We start from the raw sequence: 26,860 nt of genomic DNA, 5'->3' as shown, positions 1-26,860 counted from the left end.
TTTGCACACAGGGAAATACGTATTGGGCTAGATAGATCTAATTGGTAGACCCAGGTAGAGTAGACCCATGTCTGTAGAAGATATCACTTACGTAGGTTCCATGGACTCAAAGGACGGGTTGGAGCCAGCAGTTGGGTTTAGCCTATGGAGTTGCCTTACTAGTGTGGCTTAAAAGGGTCTGGCCCACTACTTATATGGACTTGGTATATATAAAGGTAAAGGTAGTCCCTTGACATGAATGCCTAGTCATAATCGACTGAACTTATACGGAAATGTTGCCTGTCTGTCTCCCATGGTTTCCTGCAAAGCCAACGGTGGCATTTAATCCCCATTTTTGCTGAATTGGCCCGTTGTATATACAAGCACCTTGGGTGACTGGAGCAGTACTTGCTGGAGTGCCAGGATTCTGCTCTTAAAAAGAAAGTCCCTTTTGGGGTATTGGAGCTTCCCTCGCAGGGCCACCCCCTTTCCAGCCTTTCCTCCAGATCTTTCCCATCTGGTACATTTGCAGTGCTGACTGTTAAGGCCAAGAGGCTGTACAATGTTCTGCCTTGTGTCCTGATTTCCCAGAGAGCCCTGGATGTGGGGCCAGGCCTTGCCCTCTTCCTCCTTTGGGAGTTCCCTGCTGAGTGGAATTCGGAGTTCCTTTCCTTTGTGTAAAAATTCCACATAGTCACAGAGGTAGCAAGGCTGGGAAATAATCTGCCTGGTTGTGTGTGTGTGTTTCCCAATTTCCTGTCTAAAATGTACAGAGACACAAAGGAGGATCAATATCATTCTGAGCAGGTCTGTAAACAAATGTAAAAAAATAAATCTGTGTAGGAATATCAGGTTGATAGAGAGAGATTGGGCATGCTCTTTCTCTGTGGCTGTTGTGTATGGAGTTAAGATATCTGCTGAAATCCAGTAGTCTAATGGGATGATAACTTTCATAGGAAAGAAAACTCTGATGCAAAACACATTGTAATATTAATCCAGATTGAGACCACTTCAACTCCCCTGGCTCCATGCTAACTAGTTCTGGGAACTAGTGTTTGTGAGACATTTGGCCTTCTCTGTCAGAGGGCTCTGGTGCCACAATACACTACAATTTCTGGAATGGGCAGTTAAAGTGGTCTCGAACTGGATTATTTCTCCAGCCCCAGTCAAAACCCACAGGATATGATTTTTTATCTTCTACTGGACCTGAATAAATATGTAAATTGGAAAGTAGCTTTGTTTGCCTTAGCAGCTAAAAAATTCAGGAACAAGTATATAACAGGGATAGCCATAAACTGTAAAGGCGATGACTATATTTGACAAAATTTTAATGCATAATGACAATTGTTGTTAATTTATCTAGAAATTCTGTACCAGATACAAGATACCCGCATTTTAGATATAATTTACACGTATTTTTATATTGTTATCTTGTTGTGCTGTGCAATGACCTTTGGTCAAAAGCAATAAAATTTGAATTTTGAATTTCTCTAGTGTGTTTTGGACCTCTGTCCAAAACACAAGACAAATGTGGTTCTGATCCTAGGGTCTGAAATGATGCTGTTCAATCCTCCTCATTGTGATAATATAAACCAATGTTTGTTAAGCCAGAGACCACTCTCCACTTAGGAGCTGTACCAACAGAATGCTTATTCTGGATTTACATTTTAGCACCACCTTCATTATTCCTTTATTCACATGTTTGTTAGCCACTTCTATAGGTTTTCTAGCACCCATCTATTTAAATTTTGATCATTGTATTTAATAAAATACATTTGTTTAAGCTGGTGATCCACCATAGTGGGAACGCTTGGGAATTGATCTGATTTCAGATCCTGCCTTCTACCAGAGACCTCTGTGACCTTTTTCACCATTTCAGATTCAGTTTTCCATTTTATATTTTCATTGCAATTATTTTATTCTTTGGTCAGCCTCCCTGGGAATTAAGGGCTGTATAATTAATTAAATTAATCATTTAATCACTTAAATTTGTAATTTCAAAATAATGGTAGCCAGCTTCACAAGATGGACATGAAAGTAAATCCAGTTGATGATTATGCAACTAAAGGTACTAGAAATACTCAGTGAACTCCCTGCTGTCTTCTTAACCAGGCTTCCTGTTCCTTGATAAAGGAGATTTATTTTTGTTACCACAAAGCATGTCGACATAGCTAATCTGACTTATATTGCTCTATTTTGTGATACAGGACAGTATATCCTTTGTAACTGTGCTGGAGATAGTTATATAACTTTGCACTGCTATGAGCAATTTCATTTTTATGGTCTTAGATTTTTCCTTAGCTGTGCTTATTTTAATATGGCAAAATGGGCATCTCTCAAGTGACTTGTGATCTATGTCACGATGCTTTAAGATGCTGGGAACTGTATTAGAGAATGGTTCGTACCAAAAATAGCTCTGCTCTGGTTTTCAAGTTTTACAGCTCAGAACATAGAGTATTAGTAGAGACTTCATCATTAAACATATTTTTAAACATTGCACTGTAATGCACTATTTCAGCGGTTTCAGTATTGCAAATAGTTGATAAGATCTTCATAAAAAGAAACCTTACATAAAATTTTATTAGAATTCTCTCTAGTGGACACATAAAAATTGGGTTATTTTCATCTGTATTAGCATAAAACCAGAGAACAGGTACTAGCCAGAAAATTACAGTACATAGCGATAGACTTGTTTTTCCACCTGGACATCCTTGAACAGTCTGTAGCCTGAATGCACTTGTGATATTATTACATGCAGACCTCATGCTCATCTTTCAAAGGCAACACCGAGAAGCAAGTCTTCTCTAATTGGCAGGAAAATTGTGCGGGGAAGGATAAGATAGAAGGTTGTCCTGTGTGATGGAGCACACGGTGTAAGTTTGCTTCCCACTTGTGGTTTGTGGTGATGCCCACTACTGCATCATATTGAGGATAGGACAAGCTTGTTTTCTGTTGCTCCAGAGAATAGGACACAATGGAGCAATGGATTCAAACTACAGGAAAAGAGATTCCACCTCAGCACTAGGAATAACTTCCTGACAGTAAGAGATGGCCACTGAATTTGTCTTCGGACAATGCTGGCTCTTCGCCTTAGTAACGGAGATGAGCACCGGCCTCTACAGTCGGTTATGACTAGGCATTCATGTCAAGGGAAAACCTTTTGCAATCAGCACTGACAATCCCTAAATGCTGGGAGAATAGCCAGGGTGGGATGGATGCAGGAGGGGGCTGGAAGGACTCCCCTTGGATCATAAGCCCCCCAGTCCTTGTGGAGGAAAGGAGTCTCCTGTAGTAACCAAACCAGGGCCCCTTTTATTGGCGTCTCACTGTGCGGCGACTGAGGCATGTAAGAAATTGTTCTGGGCTACCTAAGCAATGTTTAGCAATTTGTTGACATTTTGGCCGCGTTTCTCGTACTGTTGCGGTGTGACATTGCTGAGGCTACAGCTGTGCCAGAATGAATGAACTCTCTTCTCTCCTCTCTCTTTCTCTCCCTCTGGATTTTTAGAGTGAGTTCCCACATCTCCTCTTTCTTTCTTTTTTGAAAAAAGGAATTCAGCAAGCAAGGACTTTCTGTCTTGTGCGAAGAAGTTGCATCATATTCTGCATCCCTGATGTGATATGTGCCATTTTTTAAAAAACACCAAACTCTGAAAATGTCAAGGTCTTGGGTTGTTTTGTTTTTGCCAAGGAGGAAAAATGTCTAACAGATGGTTTTAATTTGTCCCTTGTTGGCTGTGAAGTCCATTTCTCTGGGCTCAGAATTGTCTGCCTTGCAATGGGATCTGCTTCGTTCTGAGTCCGCTGTTTGGCCTTTGTCTGGAGAACATGACCCAGTGTTGGTCAGTGTCTTATTGTTGGTTATTTCAGGAGTGGGTCTTTAATGAAGCAATTAGTCCAGACTCTTTGAATTTCAAAGCCAGCTTTATATCATATCAGCTGAAGAACATGTACTTGTTTTTGTTTTTGTTTAGCTTGATACTGAGTAATGTCCAGATAGGCGGGCTTAAATGACCAGATCTGTTTTCCTCCTTTTCTTATTTATTGCGGGGGAAGAGTTGGTTAATCTCTAATTATTACAAAGTCTTGCAGACTGAACACTAAGGTGGGTCCTTGTTATCTGCTGGGGTTTGGTTCCAGGAACACCCCCCCCCCCCCATGGATAACAAAATCCGTGGATACTCATTATTGTTATCCCATTAAATATAATGGCATAGCAAAATGGTGTCTCTTTATATAAAATGGAAAAATCAAGGTTTTTCTTTGGAATTTATACTTTTTTGGAATATTTTCAATCCATGGATGCTTGAATTCATGGATAAAAAATCCATGGATAAGGTGGGCCGACTGGACTATACTGGAGTGTATTTAGAGCAGCAGGACCACTGTGTTTGGATGCTGTGATAAAGCATAGTTTAGTTGTCTGAGAATGAAGTGTGATGGGCTTCCATGCCTCCTCTTCCTCCAGCATATAACTATGAGGTGGAGTTTAGGAGCCTTTCCTTCTATTCTTGCTCAAGCCCAGCATGTTGTGTTACCCAAACCAACAACATTAATGGTGGCTGATTTGGAACATGCCAGATTCAAACTGTGATCAAGTTCATTAGCAGAGGTTAGGAGAGTTAAGGCATTATTCAGTTTGCACGCTTGCTTTATAAACTGGAAATGCGTGTGTAGGCTGTTTTGATCCCCCTTCTCTAGTTAAGTCTTCCTATTTTTGTCACGGCTGGTCCCTCAGCTAGCAACTACCAAAGATCATGGTGCTTGCCACATTTGACTTGTTGAGGTTTTAAATATAAAATGTGGTTTTCGTTTTCCTGAATTAAAAATATAAAGCCCCTGGATTCACTGATTCTCCGTTACCTGGGAACTGGAAAATGAGCATCCAGGTAGCTTTTCCAAGCTGGGAATTGTTGGATCAAGAAAATGTGTGACTCATGGATGGTTGCTTCACCCCTTCCTAGGTGTTTAGGTTGGCAGCGAGGGAATGGTGAATGGCGGCAGTCCAAGTCTGTATTTTTCTTCCTCCTTCCCCGTATGTGCAAAAAGCCACTTTCGCTGCTCTTGCTCTGCTGATACTGATAGCATCTAGGTTGCTAAATAAAAGCCATTTGTCCATTGGGCAGGCAGCTATTCAGTTGGTGACATGAGGTTTCAGTCTGGTATGTGTAATAACAAAAAACTGGATTGTTGTTTTCAAGCAGCACTTTTAAATACAGTTATTAACAAACACACTAACTACTGCACTGCCTTGTTTTTTCCTCCCTCTTTTCCTCTTCAGTGTTGTTGTATAAATATGCTGGCTGCTTCTGTACTACTGTTGTTGGTCTTGTGTGCCTTCAAATGGTTTCCAAAATCCAAAATACTCCAAAGCCAAAACTTTTCCTGGGTGGCTGAGATACTGACACCTTTACGTTCTGGTGGTTCAGTGTACACAGACTTCGTTTTATGCTCAAAAATATTAAAAGCTTTGTATAAAGTTACCTTCAAACTATGTTCAAAGATATAGCTGTGTTACTGACGTCTACAAAAGCTCATGCTGTCACTTTCTTTCTTTCAGTTAGTCTCAAAGGTGCTTCTTCAAACTATATGTGTAAGGTGCCTATGAAACATAAATGGATTTTGTTTTTAGACTTGGGTCCCGTCTCCTAGGTGTATATGCATTGTGTACATGCAGATACAGTCAGCCCTTCTTATACACGGATTTTTTATACACAGATTCAAGCATACACGGTTTGAAAATGTTCCCAAAAAGTATAAATTTACCTTGATTTTCCATTTTTTATAAGAGACACCATTTTGCTATGTCATTATATTTAATGGGACTTGAGCATACACGGATTTTGTTATACACAGGGGATCTTGGAACCAAACCCCAGCGTATAACAAGGGTCCACTGTATTACAAAACCCATAAGTCAATTAATTTGAAATCCAAAATACGACTGGTCCCAAAGATTTTGGATAAGGGATACTCAACCTGTGTTTTCATTTCTCTGTGTCAGCAGATCTTATTGGTCTGTATCAGCAAGTCATAGGATATAGGACTTATTGTTCTGATTGTACATACATGGTTTGAGGAAGGTGGTGTTAGATAGTCCACCTGAGTTAGTAATGTTATATACTATAGGGTTAAAACGTGGCTTCCATCGGCTGGTCTGGGTGCTTGTACTCTTGGCTTGGCTGCTGCCGCCACATCCCATGGGCAAGATGCTGAATATTGAATGCTTCCTGAAGGGATATGCTGTATAGTGAAGGGACATGGTAAAAGGAAAGCAAAGGTTAAATGGGGGGAGATTGCCAGAGGAAGAAAGACTTTCCTCAGGTTGGGTCAAGGGAAGACAGGGAGCCAAGGAGGCAGTGAGGTCACATTGGAAGGAGAGCCTCATTGTTCATTTATTTTGAGTACTTTTAGCTGTAGTTCCCCCCCTTTGTCTCAAGACAGTGGTCAACGCCTTTCTCAGAGGGATTGTTACTTGCAACAAAGCAAATACCAGGTTTTATTGGATTCCCTTTGGAAGGGTTCTTGTTAAAAGCTGCCTGAGACATTACTTCAAGGCTCCTGATTTTTATCGGGCTGCTTCCGGTTTCTCCAGGTCTTGTCCTGCAACACTTAACTGTTTTTCCTCCCATACCTTAGTATGGAACCGCTTTCAGCTCCCTCTTTGTAGTATCCAGGAAATACTGGCCTAGTTTGTAAGAGTTTTTAAAATCAAGGCTGCAGGGTTGATGCGCGTGAAGTGCTTTGAACACTTGGGCTGCATCTGTACTGCAGAAATAATCCATATTGACGCTGATTTAACTGCCACGGCTCCATCCCATGGAATCCTGTATGGCAGCAGAGCTCTTTGACAGGGAAAGCCAAATGCCTCACAAAAGTACAATTCCCAAATTCCATACCGCTGAGCCCTGACAGTTAAAGTGGCGATACACTGGATTATTTCTGCAGTGTCAATACAGCCTTGATAAAATCATAACATATGGCCCCAATTCAGCCTTCAGTAAAATAAATGAAATCCGATGGAACCAGTTGAAATGTGATCAAACCAGGAGTGGGAGTTATGTTCCCATTCCTCCCTGTGCTCTTGGACTGCAGTTCCCAGCAGTCCTCAGCAGCATGCCAAACAAAATCTGGAGGATTGCTGGTTTTCACCTCTGGATTAAACCAAATGCAAAATAAAATAGTGAATGCAGAGGAAACAAGCATAGGAAACAAAAAACTTTGAACTAGCCTGGAAGGCAGGCGAAATGAAAAGCTCTTAACAGTTCACCAGCAGCTTAAAAGTCCAGCGGAAGTGCAGCACTTTAAGGCTGAATATTTTTGTTTTGTAGGGTGATAGATTTTGCTCTTAGAAGTACTAGTACACTCAGTGCTTGGCTGATGTATAAATAACGGTCAGGCACTGCAGTCACTTCAAGTTAGTAAGTTCTCTCCTCTCTCCATTATGCAACAGAAAAGATGGTTTCTACATTGCTAAGCTAACAGGATGTTGATGGAAAGAGGCATGTGACTCAATTCAGGCAGCATTATGGGCATGGCAGGGAGCCCTGGTGGCGCAGTGGTTAAATGCCTGTACTGCAGCCATTCACTCAAAACCACAAGGTTGCGAGTTCAAAACCAGCAAAAGGGCCCAAGCTTGACTCAGGCTTGCATCCTTCCGAGGAGGGGGCTAAAATGAGTACCCAGACTGTTGGGGGCAAATTAGCTTACTTGCTAATTAGCTTACTTGCTGTTCATCGCTATGATCTTTGGAATAGCGGTATATAAATAAAACAAATTATTATTATTATTATTATTATTATTATTATTATTTTGGGCTGCATGCCTCCTCTGCAAGGACTGTAGGCTGTTCTAAAAATATGGCTGGAACAAACAATAGGTAGATATTCTTAGTTAAAGCTTGGACAACAGTGGTACTGTGTCAGTCTCTTGCAGGTAAAGGCAGTGTAGTAATTGGCTTTTATTTCACACCTTAAAATAATTTTTGCAAGCCTGGTGTGTGTGTGTACTACTACTACTACTAATAATAATAATATAAAATTTTATTTATATCCCATCTTTCCATCAGGATCGAGGTGACGTACAATAGAAGTAAAAATACAAACAGTGTAAAATAAACCCCATTTTCCCTCCCACCCACAGAACAATTAAAATCCCTTACACACACACAGACACACACACACACACACACACTCACTTATCTTTCAGGTAAGCTGTATAAAGGCAGTGTAGTAATTGGTTATTATTTCACACCTTAAAATAATTTTTGCAAGCTGCATGTGTGTACACACCACACATACACGGCTTGCAAAAATTTTTAAGGCGTGTGTACACACACACACATAGACATGTACATATATATATATATATATATATATATATACACACACACATATACTATATGTGTGTGTATAAATATATAAACACATGTATGTGTATCTATACACACACATACATACACATTTGTGTGCGTGCGCACATGTGTATACTTTATATAGACACTATTCAGGCATCAGACCATATAAAAGAAAGCTTAGCAACAGTTTGGGGTGATGTATGAATTGAAAACCATAACAAGCCCCTCTGGAGCATCGATGGGGAAGGCATGGGCTGCAGGCCAGATGCAGCTCCACCATGTGCTAATTTTTTTTTTAAATTAAAGGAGAGAGGAGCAGTTTCCCTTCTGAAAAAAATGCCAGATGTGTTTATTTCACTCGCATCACCCCCCAACCTCATTCCTCCCCTCCAAATGGTAGAAAATTGGCCTGAGAGCAAACTGGCAGTGGTGCTATATCCCTTTCAGGCCTGCCTAGTGTGTGTTTGTGTGTGTATTGATCCTTGCCACATTGATCCCTATTTCCACCTGTACTAGAAGCTTCTGTACCTAGAGGCTGAAATGCCGAGCAGGAAAACTGTTCCATGTTAAAAAGTTTAAGCTCCATGGTATGGATTTTAGGTTATGCCAGTATTAAGCAGTTGGCCGGCACAAGGCCTGAGGTGAACCATTAACTCCCATAATGCTCTCTTCAGTTAAATAGGGCTTGTTTTGGCAGGAACTGCCTATGTCTTCTGGTGTGCTTAATTGGGCTTCCACAGCTTGGAAACGGCAGAATTCTTTTGGAAACAAACATAACTGAGGTTATGGTAGAGTAAGCACTCCTAGAAGTATAGAGTTGGAAGAGCCCGCAAGGGTGGGCTGCCACATTGATTCATAGATCCTTTGTCAAACTATTCTAAGATTGTGACTGGTGCTAAATGAGTTGTTGGGAAAGAGAGAGATGCTCAATATAACAGGAAGGTGCTTCTGATTTTCCAGTCATTCAGTAATGAGCGGGAGGGAGGAATCCCCGCTTGATGGTTCACTAATCCTTATCCAAATCTCTGCAAAACAGACTGTCCTCATTAGAGGGATATGGCTGCCTTTGGTTTCTCTTTGGTTTCCAGCGTATCAGATGCCTGCTCTTTGAATCACACTTAAAAGTGGAGTGTATCTCATGGTTATTGACACAACAGTGCATCAAGTAATTCTGATTTCTGTTTGATTCTGGTTCGGATGTAACTGAATATCTTCTGGTTGGGTATACAGCTTGATTTAAACTGGGTCTGTTCACATTCACATAGAAAGATTAAAATTCAGTACATACGTTACAATACTGATTATGCTACTGATTTTTAAAAAAATATCCTGGCTTTTCCCCAGCCCTGCTAAAATAGTACAAGCATACCTGAGTTAACAAAGCCTCTGACAAAGCAGCTCTTTTTTACAAAGTCTTTTTGCACACAGCCAACTCCACCCATTCCCTCTTTGTCCTCTGTCTCCTGGAAGTTTTTCAATAGCATTGTCACTGGTAAGATGGTTAAGGAAGGCTGGGAAAATGCACCTTTGTGTGGTTGAATTGCAGCAACATGTCTACAGTAAGCAAGGCAATAAAGCTTACAAGGTGAACAGCAGCTGCCTCCAGAATCCCTTACTGAGTGTGTTTGTTCATCAAAACAGAGAGAAAAGGAGAGAGCAAATAAGCCTGTCTCACCAGCTACCCCAGTATGGTTCTTTAAAAACAAAAGCACCCTAAGACATAGATCTCTAAGTTTGGCCACCAAAATAGAAATAGTAAGAAAAGTAGAGTCTGTTAAAAAGGTATCCCCTGGATGCATTTTGGGAAAAGCCTTCATGTGGTCTCTAAAATGTTCAAAATGTTTTCATTTTCTTATGCAAGGTGTACCTGAACTGATAGTTTTATTTCATATGTGCGTATTGTTAGTTTTGAATTTTAAAAAGGTTGCTGAAAGGCATTGGACTGCTGTTTGTTTTTGTAGTGTGCTGCAGTGTTAAAGAATTGATGCACTGTAACACATGGTCTTTGTTACCTGAGGTGGACCCGTATTAGGTGGTTCATACTTGTAAACAGAATTGTAAGGCATACATAGCTCCGAAATTGTTTTGTGCAACCATGTTTGACTAAATTTCTCATCTGTTCTTCCTCCGCAACAGTGTGCCGATCTAATAAAAGCCCTTGGATCTGCCTCACTTGCTCAAATGTCCATTGTGGAAGGTGGGTATATAATCCACGTTGGAGGGTTGGCAGTTCTTTCTTAAGTCTCCTAACTTGTGGCATGGTATGCTAAAACCCCTCAGAATTGAGATTGGTGGCAGGTCTGCAGCGGGGCTAGTTCCCTTGGCTTTGGTGTAGGGTCAGGTTGCTGTTTCTGCCTGTTTTACCAGGGCTCTGCAATGAAGGGAGAGGTAAAAGCTCAATAAGGCTTGGTCGGCAGTACTGCAGTGCAACCTCAGCATGGCCTGGGTTTTCCCTCTCTGCTTTATGCTAGGACGGCATTGGTTTTAAGCAGTCATGTTCCCAGGAGAGAAAAATTAAATGTTCCCCGCTATGACATTGGAGTTCGGATGTCTTGGCCAAAAAAAAGTCACTCTTCTCCAGTTCAGTGGCACTCATGCACAGATTCCCCATGAGGAGAGTGTTGTCCTTCAGTTAAAATGACACATGATCTGGGAAAGATAAAATAGCCTTTTATTGGAGGGCTTATTTTCCTTTTAATGGACTGGCAAGAAGAAAAAACCTTCATCATCCAAACTGTCTAAAGCTTGTGTGACATTAGACTTCACATCTGAGGTAATAGGAAGAAGAGAACAATGTAATTAATTTTAAAAATTAATGTTTTTACTTCTGCCTTTTTAAATTCTATAGTTTTAACTTATTGTAACTCACCTTGAATCCCATTGTGGGAAAAAGATGGGATAAAAATCCTTAAAATAAAATAAATAATGTTACTGCATTTAGAATTCATTTTGAGAGGGGATACATAAAGCTGCATTTAAGAGGAAGACTCCAGATGCCTTACTTTCTTTTATTTTCTCTCTTTTCCATAAGATACGTAAATGGCCATGCAAAGAAACATTATGAAGATGCCCAGGTTTCTTTAACCAATCACAAGAAAACAGAAAAGCAAGAGAAGATTCAACACACAGTGTGCATGGATTGCAGTAGTTACAGTACATACTGGTAAGTTACCTAGTTATTTATTCATGTGCAGCATTATGTTTAATGCTAATATTGTCTAGGTCTGTACACATAAAAGCTTCTTGTAACTTGACACATGATGTTGTTCTTGTTAACTGGAAGGTGGGAAGTATTTTGAAATTCTCCATGTCATAGCTTATCATTTACATTGGCATGGTCCTGAGTCTTAGCTGAGCAATTTTTGCTTTCCTGCTTCTGTGGGTATGTAATCTGGTACTGATTAAAAGAGCCTAAGATTTTAACGTTTCAGTAATGTCTAGAAACCATTTTAGTGTTCTAAATGGGTCACATAGTCGTGTTTGACTTCCATGCATGTGTCAGTTTCCCTCTTTCTCCTTTGGTCAGACTCTGGGTAGCTTTCCTTTAGTAGCTGCTTTGTAGTACTGACATCTACTGACATCATCTGTGATTCATCCTGCAATATGCAGTCATCTCTTGACTTCCTCACCGATTTCCAGCCCAAAACTAAATTAAGATAAAATTAAATTTTCCTGATAAATGTGTGTTTCTCCACAGTTATCGCTGTGATGACTTTGTAGTCAATGATACCAAGTTTGGCCTGGTACAGAAAGTCAGAGAGCTCCTACAAAATTTGGAAAAGTAAGCTGAATGCATGTATCTTTGTCTGAAAATTGATGTGGATTGTATACTGTTATGACTGTGTTATTTTTTAGCAGCTTGTTTGCAAATCAGAGGTGGGAGTATGTGTGTGTCATGTTGCACCATCACAGGAGATGATGGTGGAGGTTACAGCACAAGAACCTTGCTGCAAGAAATCCTTTCCCCTTCCTTTAAACCAGGGGTGGGCAAAGTCTGCCCCTCCAAGAGTCAAAACCTTTTTTTGTTTTGAAGGGGGAAACCCATGTTTACTCTAAGATGCCCCAAAATTATCTCTAAGAGATGTGGAGGGCATTTCCACCATGTTTGGAGCCCCACTGGATTCCCTAAGGGTTAAAACAAAATTTTGCAGAAGTTTTCCTGTGTGTATGTGTGTCAGAATGTCCCTAAATATTCACTAGGGGCCCAAGAAGAGCCAAAAACATGTTCCCACCACCTTTTGAGGGAATTTGGAGGAAAAACTGTTTTTTTGCGGGAGCAGGTGTCATTAGGGCCACAGCCCCCAAGGTCTCCTGAAGGGTTAATGTGACCCTTAACTTTCCACAATTGCCCACCCATGCTTTAAAACAAGGTGTGTGCAGACCTTGGGTTTTTAAAAACAGCTTTTTGATGGCTGGAAATTGATTTCAGATTCAGTAGGAAACAGTAGTGTGGTGTAGTTTAGAGTGTGAATGTGTAATGTCCACTTCATTGTATATGACACCTATATGTTGAACCCTATGCTCTACTTTCCACGAAGTAACATAGGATCCAGTCCAATGGGAACCTCTACTATGAAAGCCTTGTTAGGATGGATGGGGCCGGTTTAAGAGCATATATTAGTCTTCTGCTGTTCCTGCGTCTTTCAGTGATAGTTCCAGATGGGTTCTAACCTCATGTGGGGTTGACCTGCTTGCCGTGCCTCCTGAACAGTGCTAAACACATGCCATCACAGACAGACCTAGAGGCCAAACTCTAGAGTTTGGTGGCCTGGAATCCCCAAATGGAAGCCTGCTTTTCCCTTGTGCATTCACTTGGCTGGCGTTGCAAGCTTGGCCACCCTGCACAGAGAGAACGGTTGTGTGAGCAGAGATGGGCTCTTTTGGGGATTCTCTGCCAAGTCTCCTTTGATCAAGAAAGACGTTTGTTATTTCAGATTGGAAGTTTTAATTCTAATTGGGGCATGCTCAAGGGTGGCTGCTGTAGCATAACATAATCAGATTAATTTGGATATTATTTGATTATATGCTATTGAAAATACAATTGGATTTGAGACTGCTCTAGGGGATATTGGCCACATTTGTCTTTAGTGTCTTTTCTTTGAATTCTTTAACATGCTGTAATGACTAATGTATTCCTTCTTACAGCTCAGCTTTTACAGCAGACCGACATAGGAAAAGAAAACTTATGGAAAACTCTTCTCTCAACAGCAAATTGTTAAAAATAAATGTAGGTATTGTACAGTTGTTGATAGGCTCACTGAAATGGAAATGCTAACATGATGGTTCTTCAACATATCTCATTAATCACAGGAGCGCCTTTCCAAATCAGTGTCTTGGATTCTTCATGTAACCGCTTAATGTGTCCTTGCCTGAAGGTCTTTGGGTGACATTTTCAGTCTTGGAGATGCACATGCATCTGACTATGGTTTCAAATAGCCTTGCTTGCGTCTATCCAGTTTTAAATATCAGAATCTCCAAATAAGCTGCTATTTCAGTTTCTAATTTTTTAAAAAAAACTGAATCAAGTCCTTGCTGTGCAAGGAACCTGCTGTCTAGCTGCCATTTTATTCTCCCTGGAGGAAACTATAGGATCAAATCTGTGCTCTCAATGAAACTTCCTGGCTTCAAAGAAAGCCACTGGCCATGTTTATTAACAACATGCTTGTTTTTTTCCATCAGTGTGAGTGGCTACAGAATAAATTCAGCATTACTTCTGAACAAGAACTCATGGCTTGTCAAACAAACTAGTAATCAGAAACCAGGAAATGACAAACCATGAATTCTGGTTCATTGTAATGCTAAGCCTTTTTATTGCTGGTGAGTTCCTGGAGACCATTGCCACTCCACTGGTGGGAGAAGCCAAATAAGAGCAATCAGACAAGATGTAAGATCATACTTCTTGTGAAAAGTAACCCAGAGATCTCTCAAATCCTGGCTTACAAGCTGAGCCAAAGTAGATGAGAGCCAGTGTGGTGTACTGCTTTGAGTTCTGGACTACAACTCTGGAGACCAGGTTTCAAGTCCCTGCTTAGCCATGGAAGCCCACTGGGTGACCATGAGAAAGTTAAAACCCTCTGATAGGTTCACCTTAGGGCTTCCATAAGTTGGAAATGCACACAGCAGCAAAGCTAGTATCTCTCAGTCTAATTTACAGAAAAAACATACAGAAAAAACAAAGAATGCTGCTTTACTTACACAGAGATGTAGGAAAAGTAATTCTTGACAATTATTTGTAATTTATTTATAGTCTTAGCCTGACTGGAATTGTGTGAAAGCGCACATTGTATGATGATGTACTTCCCATGTAGTCATGAAGACCCTGCAGCTTATGTGATTTTTCAGCCCTTTCATGAGCCATTTAAGGTTTGATGTCTGTTATTTCCTGCACCCCGTTAGTTCATTATTCTACAATCAAGTCTGTTATTTCCTGCACCCCATTAATTTTGACTGAAGGCGTCTTTCAGTACTTAAAAACTTTGTATAGGCCCCTGTTTTTATGTTACTCTCCTTCTTTGTAGGTAAGGGCTAATTTGAAGAGTCGGTGGATTGAATGTGATGGGAATTGTAGGGCACCATTTACCTGTTTGGATTTCTGTCTGTCCTTCACAGGGGAGCAGCACAGCTCTGTGTGCTACAGGCCTTCGGAATTTGGGGAACACCTGTTTTATGAATGCGATTCTTCAGTCACTCAGGTACGCTTTGGGGGTCAGGAAGGGCTGTATGTTCCTCGCCCCTCACCCCTACTCTCAAGAGTTACTTGGGTTAAATTGTTCATATACTTTGAGACACACGATGAGACTACATTATCTCCCTTGGCTTGCTAAGTACTGTGTATCCGAGAAAAGCCCTGCACAAGGATCTCTCTGTCTGCACCCATTTTGACTCACCCCGGTAGCTCCAGCCATACATGCATTCCCACCATTGGCATATCTATACATGGCATAATTCGGCAGTGTATTATCCAAATAGTATCCCCTGTGAGGGGGAAAGGGAATCTATAAAACAGATGAGATCTGTACTGTGCCGGTTCAAGTATCTTAACAGGCACGGATGCAATTCTAGAACATTATGTTGGGTGGTGTGTGTGTGTGCGCGCGCGCCTGTGTGGTATTTAAAAGCTGCCCTCCAGCTATTCATTGCCAAGTTGGTCACACAGAAAACAGTTGTCCTTCAGTCTCTTTCCTGCTGCATACTTCTGGTTCACATTTCCTTCTTTCTACAGTAACATTCAGCAGTTCTGTTGCTACTTCAAAGAACTGCCGGCCGTGGAGCTGCGGAATGGAAAGACTGCAGGCCGGCGGACGTACCACACCCGAAGCCAAGGGGATAACAGTGTGTAAGTCAGAAGTGAGGGACAGGCAGCACCTGGTGATGCAGGGAAGACTCCGTGTGTTCTGTTAATCCAACAATAAGTAGGCAAGCAGTGAGAGACGTCTTTAATATTTGCAATTGGTGACAAGTCCATTGCTGGCACAGAGTAGTTCTTAATGTGTTTATGCCCTTTCACACTATCTCCCCATGGATTTCATAGGCTTTTAAAAGGCAAGGAATCCTCAGAGGTGGTTTTGTCAGTTCTTTCTTCTGAAATATCACCTACAGCACCTGGGATTTGTCAGCAGTATCCCATCCAAGGACTAACCAGGGCTGACCCTGCTTAGTTTCCAAGATGAGACAAGATCTGGTGCCTTTAGGGTACTTAAGTCCTTAGCGTGACATGCTGAGAAAAACCCACAAAGGAAGGGATTGACTTCTCAGAAATACCTGACACCATAATAATAAACTGAATAGAAGACATGCATGTAGTAGCAGTAGATTTAAACTTAATTGTAGTTCACTCCTTTGGTTGTTTTCATTCTTGGTTTTTAATGTTAGGTAGCATCGTGTAGTAGTTTGAGCATTGGACTGCAGCTGTGGAGATCTGGGTTTGAATCCTTGCCTAGCATGGAAGCCCCTGGGTAGCCTTGTGCACATCATACTCTCTCAGCCTCAGAGGGACGCAAAAGCAAGCCCCCTCTGAACAAATTTTATCAGGAAAACACCATAATAAGTTCACCTTAGAGTCTCCATAGGTTAGAAACAATTTGAAGGCACACAACAACAACCAAGTACAGTAGAGTCTTGATTATCTGACGTAAATGGGCAATCCCATGGTCGGATAGCCGAAAATGTTGGATAATCCGGAGGGTCATAGGAAAAGCCTAGCAATCACTATGAAAAGCCTTGCAATCACTATGAAAAGCCTAGCAATCTCTATGAAAAGCCTTGCAATCACTATAAAAAGTGTGTTTGGGGCCTGGTGGTGCTCGCCGCCACGCTTGGAGCCCTTTTCAGCTGGGGGCCTGGTAAGGGCTCCAAGCCACGGCCACGGACTATCCAACATCAGATAATCCGGAATGTCGGATTACCGACTGTCGGATAATCGAGACTCTACTGTATGTAGTTTGTAGTGTTTCTGTCTGGTGAAATCGGGAGTCTTGATTTATTCTACTACCCCAAAATTTAGGCTTGAGGAAACTTCTGAAAACAGTTAAGAACCAAAAATCTGAAAGTGTCATTAGAACATCCTCTCATAGAAATATTTTCTCTAATTGCCGCAAATTTAGCCTTTCTTCTTCTTCTTCCATCCCCACCACTGGTCTAGCATCCCCACTAGGCTACACAGGTTGCTTCCAAACTTACTGAAAATGTTAGTCACATACTGTGTGTGAAATTCTCTCCTAACAGCAGGCATTCTCTTTCCTTCTCCAGTTCGTTGGTAGAAGAGTTTCGGAAGACACTGTGCGCTCTGTGGCAAGGGAGTCAAACAGCCTTCAGCCCCGAGTCGTTATTCTATGTTGTTTGGAAGATCATGCCAAACTTCAGGTAAGTCCTGTTGTATGAAAAGGATAAGTTTTCATTGTGTGTTTCAGTTATTTTTCTCTGGAAGGACAGCTGCCCTCTTGACCATGGATGCCATTTTTTTAGTACTGGAAGCTTCTTGCTTGTGCCCATGATGTGTTAGGCAGCTCTTATTCTCCCAGTATATAGAGGAAACCAGGTTAAAGATCCAAGCATTTTTGTTTGCTAGTTTTTTGGGTTTAGGTTTAGCAGTACTGAGATGTACCAAATCCTTAGTCTCAGCAATGTTTATTTAAGGGCCTGATGATGGCAAACTGCTGCTTTTGGCATGGGCTTTGCTTAAAATTGTACAGCCCCAGCAGGCCCAAGCAAAACATACTGGGCAAAACTTCCTTGATTCTCTCAGTAATTGAACTAGTTGCTGTCATCATAGTTGTAAATAAGTGCTGCCTAGAGAGTAAATCTTACGGGCAATGAGCATTTTGCACCCAGGCTGTCAAAGAGAATAGTTCGCGGAAGTAAATCCAAGTGTCATTCCTCTCCAAGGTCTCCCTGTCCCGGCCCCTGAAACCTCTTTCAAAGGAGCACTGAACCCTATTAGGATTAATTGTGCAGAAGGTAAGTTGCTCCAACATTTTCAGGTAGTAAAGATGTTCTGTTGATGTTTTAACCTCTCTAGCAGTGCTGAAAAGATGCTTTGAACCCTGGCCACCCCTCTGCCCAAGAGCCTGCAATGTGAGCGACCTGGGCAATTCAAAGGCCACCTGTCCTCTTCTCCTTATTGCCTTGTGTGGCTTTCCCTGACAAATGAGAATCAAGGAAGTTTAGCATCAGTAGTTTCAAGCAGTGGGCAAAAAGTCCCAGTCATGTTTCTGGTAATACTTTTGGCCTGTTCTCCTCTTCCTTCCACCTCATCAGTTGGTTGAGATGAAGCAGGAGTCCCGCTTGCACTCCCCACCACCCCGTTCAAGTTGCTGTAGCAGATTTTCAGCACTGTGGGTTCATTTGTTTTTGATAGAAGGGGCTGCCCTTTAGGGTGGGAAGGGGCCATGTCCTATGGCAAAAACTTGCACCTTGACTCTCAGGATGTGAGCAGCAGCATGGCAACGTATCATTGGAGAGAAATTCTCGCTGGGTCTGGTGGTGGCAAGCCAGTAAGAGGGGAAATCCTAAAGCGAGAACAATAAAATAAGGCAAAGAGACAGTGAAGGGACTAATGTTGTTTTTCCCCAGTGTGTATACAAAGGTTTACTCTCAAAACATCCAGCAAACAAGGTGGCTGCTCTAGAGCAAAGGAGGTGGCACGCAAAGGATGCTCTTGTTGTTGCTGCTGCACTGTGTGAGACGGTGTCTGGTGGGGAGCATGGGAGCCGTTGTTCATGGTTTTGGTGTCCCACCCAGTGAGGAAAGTTGTGTTAAAGGTGCAGTTTGTCAGAAGCTGGTCTGTTTGGGAAGTAGTTTTACAAGTGCGGAACTCGCTTGTCAGCTCTGTTACAATTGAAACTGACTGACTTACTGACTGACTGATGATGAAAACAAGTTGGCACTTGCTAGTGTAAATCAGCTTGACTATGCCTTGGCTTCCTGCTCTTGCTCTTGTGCTACTTGTATTTCTCAAGGTAGATCCTCTGCCCCCACCCCCCTCATTTTTTCCCATGGGAGAGGATGGAAATGCAGGTTGAGTCTCTCTTATCTGCAGTTGCAAAATCCAAAATATTCCAAAATTGTCCACATGGGTGGCTGAGAGAATGACACCTTTGCTTTCTGATGGTTCAACATGCCCAAATTTTCTTTCATACTTAAAATTATTTAAAAGATTGTGTATAAAATTACCTTCAGGCTACGTGTATAGGGTGTTTATGAAGCATAAATGGATTTCATGTTTAGACTTGAGTCCCATCTTCAAGATATTTCATACATATTCCCACCCCCCCACCCCCAAAAAAAAAAACCCAACCCCAAAATCCAAAAGACCTCTGGTCCTAAGGATTTCAGATAAGGGCAACTCAACCCATATCCCATACTCATAGCCTGAAAACCCCACAAAAAAACTACCCAAACTTTGTTTCATCCACAAAATTATTTAAAATATTGTGTAAAAAATTACCTCCAGGCCACATGTATAAGGTGTATACGAAACATAAATGAATTTCATGTTCAGACTTGGGTCCCATCTCCAAGATACCTCATACATGTTCTAAAATCCAAAAGACTTCTGGTCCTAAGCATTTCAGATAAAGGCGACTCAACCCGTATCCCATACTCTTCACAGAGGGCAGAGTACACCATCCATTATGTTTTGAGCACATAGCCTAACGAGAGGCACAGGGGTTGGATAGCCCCTGTTTCCATATGCTCAAATGGCTTCTTTCCCACAGGGCTGAACTTTGTGGGGCAGTTGCACAAGGCAGGGTGTTGCTGTTGCTTCGGGTCTTTGCTGATTCATAGATGTATCTACCTACGTCACTTGATTTCTCTCACAAACTGTCTGGATGCACAGAGGGATTTTGTGTCTGTGGGAAGATCAGGTGATTATGAGAGAGCTGCCTGTAGGGCTGGCTCTGTCGTTGCCCGCAAATATTGATGTGCAAATCATCATTGGATGCTGCTGTCATTCACCAGCCAGAGTTGGGCTAAGAGGAGATAGTTTGCCTCTGGAAGCCTTTGCAGAGAAACAGCCACAGATGGAAGGTATAGGCTCTGGTGGAGGATATTATTTTTCAAGTGGTTTCACTTAATTCATCCCATTTTGCTGATACTAGTTTTTAAAACCTTTGTGCTCAGAGGAGCTCTTCTAAATAGTTTTGCTACTTCATCCCTGTTTTGCACGGACAATTTAAAATGTTTGCACATTACCAGCATGGGATATCAAATTATATTTCAAATTGGCTGCTTGAAGAATGTTTTTAAAAAAAAATTGTTGTGTTATCAAAATGCCAAAAATGAATGTGGTGACATTCAGATTTAGATTTGGCTCTGTCACTGTTGTTGTTCATTGAGTACCATTGGCATGTTTGGTTTTTATTATCAGATCCCAGTCTAGCTGGATGGATGTAACATATTTCAGCTGCACAAATTTTGCTTTTCTAGGGTGGCAGCATGCTAAGTTATGAATTGTGGAACTAAAATTATGTAAACTACGAACACCTGTGTAGCACTGCGGACACTGGCATTTTTACGGGCATTCATTCACTACCAGATGGGGCTGCCACCACAAACGCATTGGGAACTGCGTTGAATAAGCCGGCAAAATGAGAGTTGGAAATTCAGAATGGCTGCCCACAGTAACCATTTGCTGAAAAGGGCTGCTATATAAAAGGTGGGAATGTGCCCTTTGTGGAAGTCTAGCAGCCATAGGGGCCTTGTTTGTCAACACTAATTGTGGATTGTGGATCTAAAATGGCCGGTCTGGTGCCCAGCCACCAACTCTGCATCCAGAATAATAATAATAATAATAATAATAATAATAATAATATGTTTTATTTATAGACCGCTATTCCGCAATGATCATAGCGGTGTACAGTAAAAATCTTAATGCAATACAAAATACAAGGTGACAAAGGAGGGAGAAGTCTCGTCCTTCAGGCAGTACCTGATGTTGCTGGGTCTGTCTGATCGCTCCCTCTGAGGCCAAGATGTCAGTTTAGGAGGGAGGGGCCTCTTCCTTCAGGCAGTCCCTGATGTTGCTGGGTCTGCCTGATGACTCCCTCTTAGGCCAAGATGACAGTTGAAGAGGGAGAGGCCTCTTCCTTCAGGCAGTCCCTCATGTTACTGGGTCTGCCTGATTGCTCCCTCTGAGGCCGAGAAGACAGTTGAGGAGGGAGGGGCCTCTTCCTTCAGGCAGTCCCTGATGTTGCTGGGTCTGCCTGATCGCTCCCTCTGAGGCCGAGATGACAGTTAAAGAGGGAGGGACCTCTTCCTTCAGGCAGTCCCTGATGTTGCTGGGTCTGCCTGATGACTCCCTCTGAGGCCGAGATGACAGTTTAGGAGGGAGGGGCCTCTTCCTTCAGACAGTCCCTGATGTTGCTGGGTCTGCCTGATGACTCCCTCTGAGGCCAAGATGACAGTTGAGGAGGGAGGGGCCTCTTCCTTCAGACAGTCCCTGATGTTGCTGGGTCTGCCTGATGACTCCCTCTGAGGCCAAGTTGACAGTTGAGGAGGGAGGGGCCTCTTCCTTCAGGCAGTCCCTGATGTTGCTGGGTCTGCCTGATGACTCCCTCTGAGGCCAAGATGACAGTTGAGGAGGGAGGGGCCTCTTCCTTCAGGCAGTCCCTGATGTTGCTGGGTCTGCCTGATGACTCCCTCTGAGGCCAAGATGACAGTTGAGGAGGGAGGGGCCTCTTCCTTCAGGCAGTCCCTGATGTTGCTGGGTCTGCCTGATGACTCCCTCTGAGGCCAAGATGACAGTTGAGGAGGGAGGGGCCTCTTCCTTCAGGCAGTCCCTGATGTTGCTGGGTCTGCCTGATCGCTCCCTCTGAGGCCAAGATGACAGTTGAGGAGGGAGGGGCCTCTTCCTTCAGACAGTCCCTGATGTTGCTGGGTCTGCCTGATGACTCCCTCTGAGGCCAAGATGACAGTTGAGGAGGGAGGGGCCTCTTCCTTCAGACAGTCCCTGATGTTGCTGGGTCTGCCTGATGACTCCCTCTTACCTTACCTCACCCTTACCTTTCACATCTCCTTCTACGTTGCTCTCGTGATCTTTTGTCATTCACTGCCTCCTCATCCAAGTCAACTATCTCATAACTTAGGTCCCAGGTAATATACTCAGTGAGGTTACTTAATAGTCAGCAGGGTACTCTGTGCACTATTGAATCAATCTTTTCTACTTTCAGTCAAACCCCTTGGGCCCTATTGCTTGCCCAGCAAACCCCTGCCTGCATTTTCCTCTAGGTTATTTTGTTTCTCATGCTGGCTGCTCTGTTTTCTTGCATTAACGTATGTGGGCACATGGCTGTATCCTCTTGAGGAAGCTTGTCTGGTGGTGGTGGTGGTGGTGGTAGTAGTAGGCAGGAGATATGCCGCCCTGGAGGCAGGAGGGCTCCCAGTATAGGGCCTGGGTGAGGCAAGAGTGTGTAGGATTGGTTTGCTTTTTAAAACAAAATACATTCTGTTTTTGTGGGGCTACACACAAATTTATATATCAGAATACTTGCTTTGTCTTGTTGACAGTGTCACACAGAGTTTTTTCTTTTAATGACTTTCTTGTATCTTGGAAATTAATGATCTAGATTAAATAAAACAGGGTGACCTTTGTGGCTGTTAACTAATTTTTATTTTGCTCCATAAGGCCAAAACAAAGAGAGGGAGAGATGGGGGGAAATCTCCAACTCTTCCATGGCCTTGAAGATTAGACTCATTTAATATATATTTTTCCCCAAAATTGAAATAAAAGTTTATTGTTAAAAGCTAAAAGCCGTCACAATATAAAATAGATCCAGACAGTAAATACAAAAACTGTATTAAAAAAACCAAGGCACAAAAATCACAAATAAAACAACATGGTAATATTAGTAAGAGAGACCCATCAACAAAAACCAATAATACATCATAAATGATAAGATAATAAAAACATAAAATTAGAATGGTTCTAGCCGTCATTCTGATCAAGAACATTTTTTTTCATTGACTGTGGTACTCCTGAACTCATTCCCCTTCCCAACTCCAATTGAGTTTTGAGTCTAGGGAAGCTGCTCCACTTTCTGCTGAAGTTTTGGTGTAGAACAGCGGGGCTTTGAGAAATAGGTCATTTCCCAATGGCAAGACAATTCTTGTTGAACGATTCCCTCACCTGTGGGCAGACTTGTACCTGCCTGTTAGGTAGATGGGGCCCCTTCCACCATTTGAGGAAAGATGTGTGAGTTAGTAAATTAGAGTGCTGTTTGCCACGGCCAGAGACTGACACGCAACTAAATGGGTCTCAGTTAACCAAGAGTTCATTCCTCCTTTTCTGGTGATTTTAAGGACCTGTGTTTTTGTCTCTGTTTGAATTTTGCCAATGTGCTTAGAATTGTCTGAGTAACCACATGTAACGTGAACAAATGTCAGCAAGCAATCTCTAATAGTGTCTGATGTTTTTACATTAAGGGGTTACCAGCAGCAGGATGCCCACGAATTCATGCGTTACCTTTTGGACCACCTGCACTTGGAGCTCCAAGGCGGCTTCAATGGTGTCTCGCGTTCGGTCATCTTGCAAGAAAATTCCAGTCTCTCTGCTGGCAGTAGATGTTGCATGTAAGGAAGGAGCTTTTATTCTACAACTTTATGCCTTGCTCTTTGAAAACATTTGTAAAGGTATTCCTTGTCAGAGCCAGTGAACTGTACCAAAGAGGCTACAGCTTCTTGAAATGACAGAACAGAAACTGTGAATTACCATATATACTCAACTGTAAGTCAACCTCATGTATAAGTCGAGGGCAGGTTTTGAGGCCAAAATTATGGATTTTGAACTGACTCATGGATAAGTTGACTTAAGGGCATGTAACAAAGGATCTAAAGGATAAAGCAAAGGAAAATGGTGCCAAAGAACTTAGAAAATTCCAGCATGCACAATTGTTTGTGTTTACACTAAAGGCTGGATGGATGAGAGAGTAGAGGTGGATCAGTGCTTCCAGGACAAATTACTCTCTTGCTTTTCATCAGGAGGTGGTTCCTTTTTTAAGATAAGAGTTAAAGTACAGCACTTTCATTGACCCGTGGATAAGTCGACTCTGGTTTTGGGGGTCAATTTTTAGACTAAAAATTTCTAGACGTATACATGAGTATATACAGTATATCATTTTCAAGCGGTAAGAATTTGTCAGGGAAGAAGGCTTATATAGGTTGAGAGCCATCGTGTTTCAGCTGACTGTGGCTTCTGATGGGGCCAGAGACGTATGACTAGCAGCTGACATGTTGTTGCCATAATCAGTGGAGAATTAATGTTCAACTCAGTTGCTGCAGTTCACAGATAGCAAAAGTGGAAGCACAAGGAAGGTAGAGGTGCCCATCTTCACAGCTTGCTGGTTCTTCCCTAATTCCTTAAAAAAGTCATTGGGACTCATGGGGCCAATGGCAGATTATGTCAGATGCACACACTAAAGGGCAAAATCAAGGTTTGGATGCTTGAATCCATGGATAAAACCCTGGCTACAGAACAATGCAGTGCTGATTCTTCTCTCCTTTTGTGTGTTCTCTAGAAATGGTGCTTCCACCGTTGTCACAGCCATCTTTGGAGGCATTCTTCAGAACGAAGTCAACTGTTTGATATGTGGGACTGAATCCAGAAAGTTTGACCCATTCCTAGGTAAGGAGAGGAACGTGTATGCCTTGGAAAGTTTTATTATTAGCAGTGTATATCTGAATTCACCTGTATTTTTTTTTAGATCTTTCACTAGATATTCCAAGTCAGTTCAGAAATAAGCGTAACAAGAACCAAGAAAATGGACCAACGTGTACATTGCGAGGTAAGATTTTTTTTTAAAGGAACAACTTGCCACACAGGTGTCTGTCTCATCCTTTTGCCTTTGTGACTAATCCTTTTTGGGGCAATTAGAGGTTTGAATTAAAAGGCAGGAAAAATTGGTTTTAACCATCTCGTTTGAATTCGGTTCTAGATTGTCTTCGCAGTTTTACAGACCTGGAAGAACTTGATGAAACAGAACTCTACATGTGCCACAAATGTAAAAAGAAACAGAAGTCCACCAAGAAGTTCTGGATCCAGAAACTACCAAAGGTGAGAAGCAGATATTGCTGAAAAGATGTGAAACATAGTACATCTGAAGGAATCTGCCAGTTTTGAGGTGACTGGGATTAAAACTCATTTTTCTGGTCCTCATTTTGTTTCTGGAAACATGCATGTGAGCATATCTATCTCTAAAGCTCTTCTGATGTGTCTGAGTGCTAGGGTGGCATAAATGTTTCTGCTGAATTAATTAAATTAAATTTGTGCCACATTGTATTGCAAATGAGTTTCACTTGCAGGTGCCTTGAAACATTTGTTCTTTTATGATTTATATGTGGAGCTTAATCTTGAGAACTGACAGGATCACATGGCTCTATTTACATGTGATAAATACTTCCTTTCTAAAAATACATCTGAAGGAATGTGGGAGTTCTTTACTTTTAATTTCCATTATTGTTGTAATTTAAAAATACTTATCTATTAAAGGAGTCTCACTATGACCTTTGTCTTTTGTGTCTCCCTTTACGCTGCAGGTACTGTGCTTACATTTGAAACGCTTTCACTGGACAGCATATTTGAGGAACAAAGTGGACACATATGTCGAATTTCCCCTGAGAGGCCTAGACATGAAATGTTACTTGCTAGAGGTACAGAGGCTGTCATGGGAGGGGAGAGTATGGCGGGGCCTATAATTCTAGTGGATTCTCACTGTGTTTGCTCTGTGTGTCCTTCCCTCCCCTTTCCCAAACTGCAGCCTGAAAACAGTGGACCAGAAAACTGCCTGTATGACCTGGCAGCTGTGGTGGTGCACCATGGTTCAGGGTGAGTAGGATCAGAACACTGAGGGCTGCTTTGTCTTCCCAGGCTAACCATTCAAAGGTTCATCTTCTCAAAAAACCCACATTACTGCACTTGAAAACTGGTGTAATTAAAATTAGGTTTATGGCTACAGAGTTTTTCAATGGGAGAACTTAATGCCCTTTTACTCATCTCTTGGCATGTTGGCAGCTTTGGTTGTGGTTGGAATGTCCTCCGGTGTCACAGCAAACGGTAGCAAAAGTCCCTCTCCCTTTAGCAACTGGGTGCATTCCAGATGCATGAGCAGGTTTGCCTCAGGGCTGGTCACTTAGCTGACCAAGGGCAGCATTATTAATCTCCTTCCCCATATCACAAGATCTCAGGACAATGTAGATTTACACATACATAAGCCTGTTTTTGGACATTCTCTAACCCAGTAATCCCCAAGCTGTGTGCCTTTTAAGAGATTTTGGACTTCACCTCCCAGAAGCCTCAGCCATGTTGGCCAATAGTCTGGGATTCTGGGAGCTGAAGTCCAAAATCACTAAAAAGACTGTTCCTCAGAAGTGTTTGTGGGTCTTCAGGGATGGGGGGTATGGGCTAGTGTTGACAAGAGGTTGCTTGCACATAGAAATCCCTAGAATAAGGGCTTTCACATCTGTTTCGGAGAGAGGGAGATCCTTGTTGTTCGAAGGAGGCACTTGTGGGTCTGGTTCCAATATCTGCCTCGGGCCTAGAGCATCAGGACCACTGCTGTTTTTGCAGTAGTCCTGATGGTTTTAATGTTTGGAGGGAAGAACTTGCCAAACAAAATGATTTTCCCTAATGTACATCACATCACCAGAGCCAGCGTGGTTGGAGAGTTGGCCTGAGATTGTGGGATATTAGGGTTTGAGTCCCCACTCAGCCATGGAAACCCACTGGGTGACCAGGGGCAAGCCACACTCTCTCAGCCTCAGAGGGTGGCAAAGGCAAACTCCCTCTGGACAAATCTTGCCAAGAAAACCCTGTGAAAGGGCTGCCTTGGGTCACCATAAAGCGCACATAACAAGAACAAGGCTGCCTTAAGTCCCGATATTGGTGGAAAGGTGGAATATAAATGAATATGATAATGATAATGATAATGATGGTGTTTTTGATAATTTACTTGATCAGTGAGGGCAGTGCATTGTGGGAGAAAGCCTTGACTGTTGGCATTCCCACGTCAATTCACAACATAAAAGGCTTTC

General features: G+C 42.2%; 1 protein-coding gene across 2 annotated transcripts in view; it reads left to right on the top strand.

The window, feature by feature from the left end:
* USP3 (ubiquitin specific peptidase 3) overlaps window positions 1-26,860 on the top strand; it is a 36,698-nt gene that overhangs the window by 6,588 nt on the left and 3,250 nt on the right. Inside the window, exons 2-14 of one of the 2 annotated variants that reach the window (XM_089538150.1) lie at window positions 10,472-10,532; window positions 11,367-11,498; window positions 12,033-12,116; window positions 13,481-13,562; window positions 14,945-15,027; window positions 15,558-15,671; window positions 17,084-17,197; window positions 23,258-23,404; window positions 24,349-24,455; window positions 24,535-24,615; window positions 24,766-24,884; window positions 25,367-25,480; window positions 25,588-25,655. In XM_089538150.1, coding sequence (XP_089394276.1) covers window positions 10,472-10,532; window positions 11,367-11,498; window positions 12,033-12,116; window positions 13,481-13,562; window positions 14,945-15,027; window positions 15,558-15,671; window positions 17,084-17,197; window positions 23,258-23,404; window positions 24,349-24,455; window positions 24,535-24,615; window positions 24,766-24,884; window positions 25,367-25,480; window positions 25,588-25,655 — 1,306 coding nt within the window. The remainder of the gene's footprint in view (window positions 1-10,471; window positions 10,533-11,366; window positions 11,499-12,032; window positions 12,117-13,480; window positions 13,563-14,944; window positions 15,028-15,557; window positions 15,672-17,083; window positions 17,198-23,257; window positions 23,405-24,348; window positions 24,456-24,534; window positions 24,616-24,765; window positions 24,885-25,366; window positions 25,481-25,587; window positions 25,656-26,860) is intronic. The other variant, XM_089538149.1, reaches the window with a different exon arrangement.

Source organism: Sceloporus occidentalis, unplaced genomic scaffold (assembly GCF_023333645.1).
Source record: "Sceloporus occidentalis isolate IW3139 unplaced genomic scaffold, rSceOcc1.0.p SCAF_9, whole genome shotgun sequence".
Classification (NCBI taxonomy): Eukaryota; Metazoa; Chordata; class Lepidosauria; order Squamata; family Phrynosomatidae; genus Sceloporus; species Sceloporus occidentalis.
This window is presented reverse-complemented; position numbering and strand designations above follow the sequence as displayed.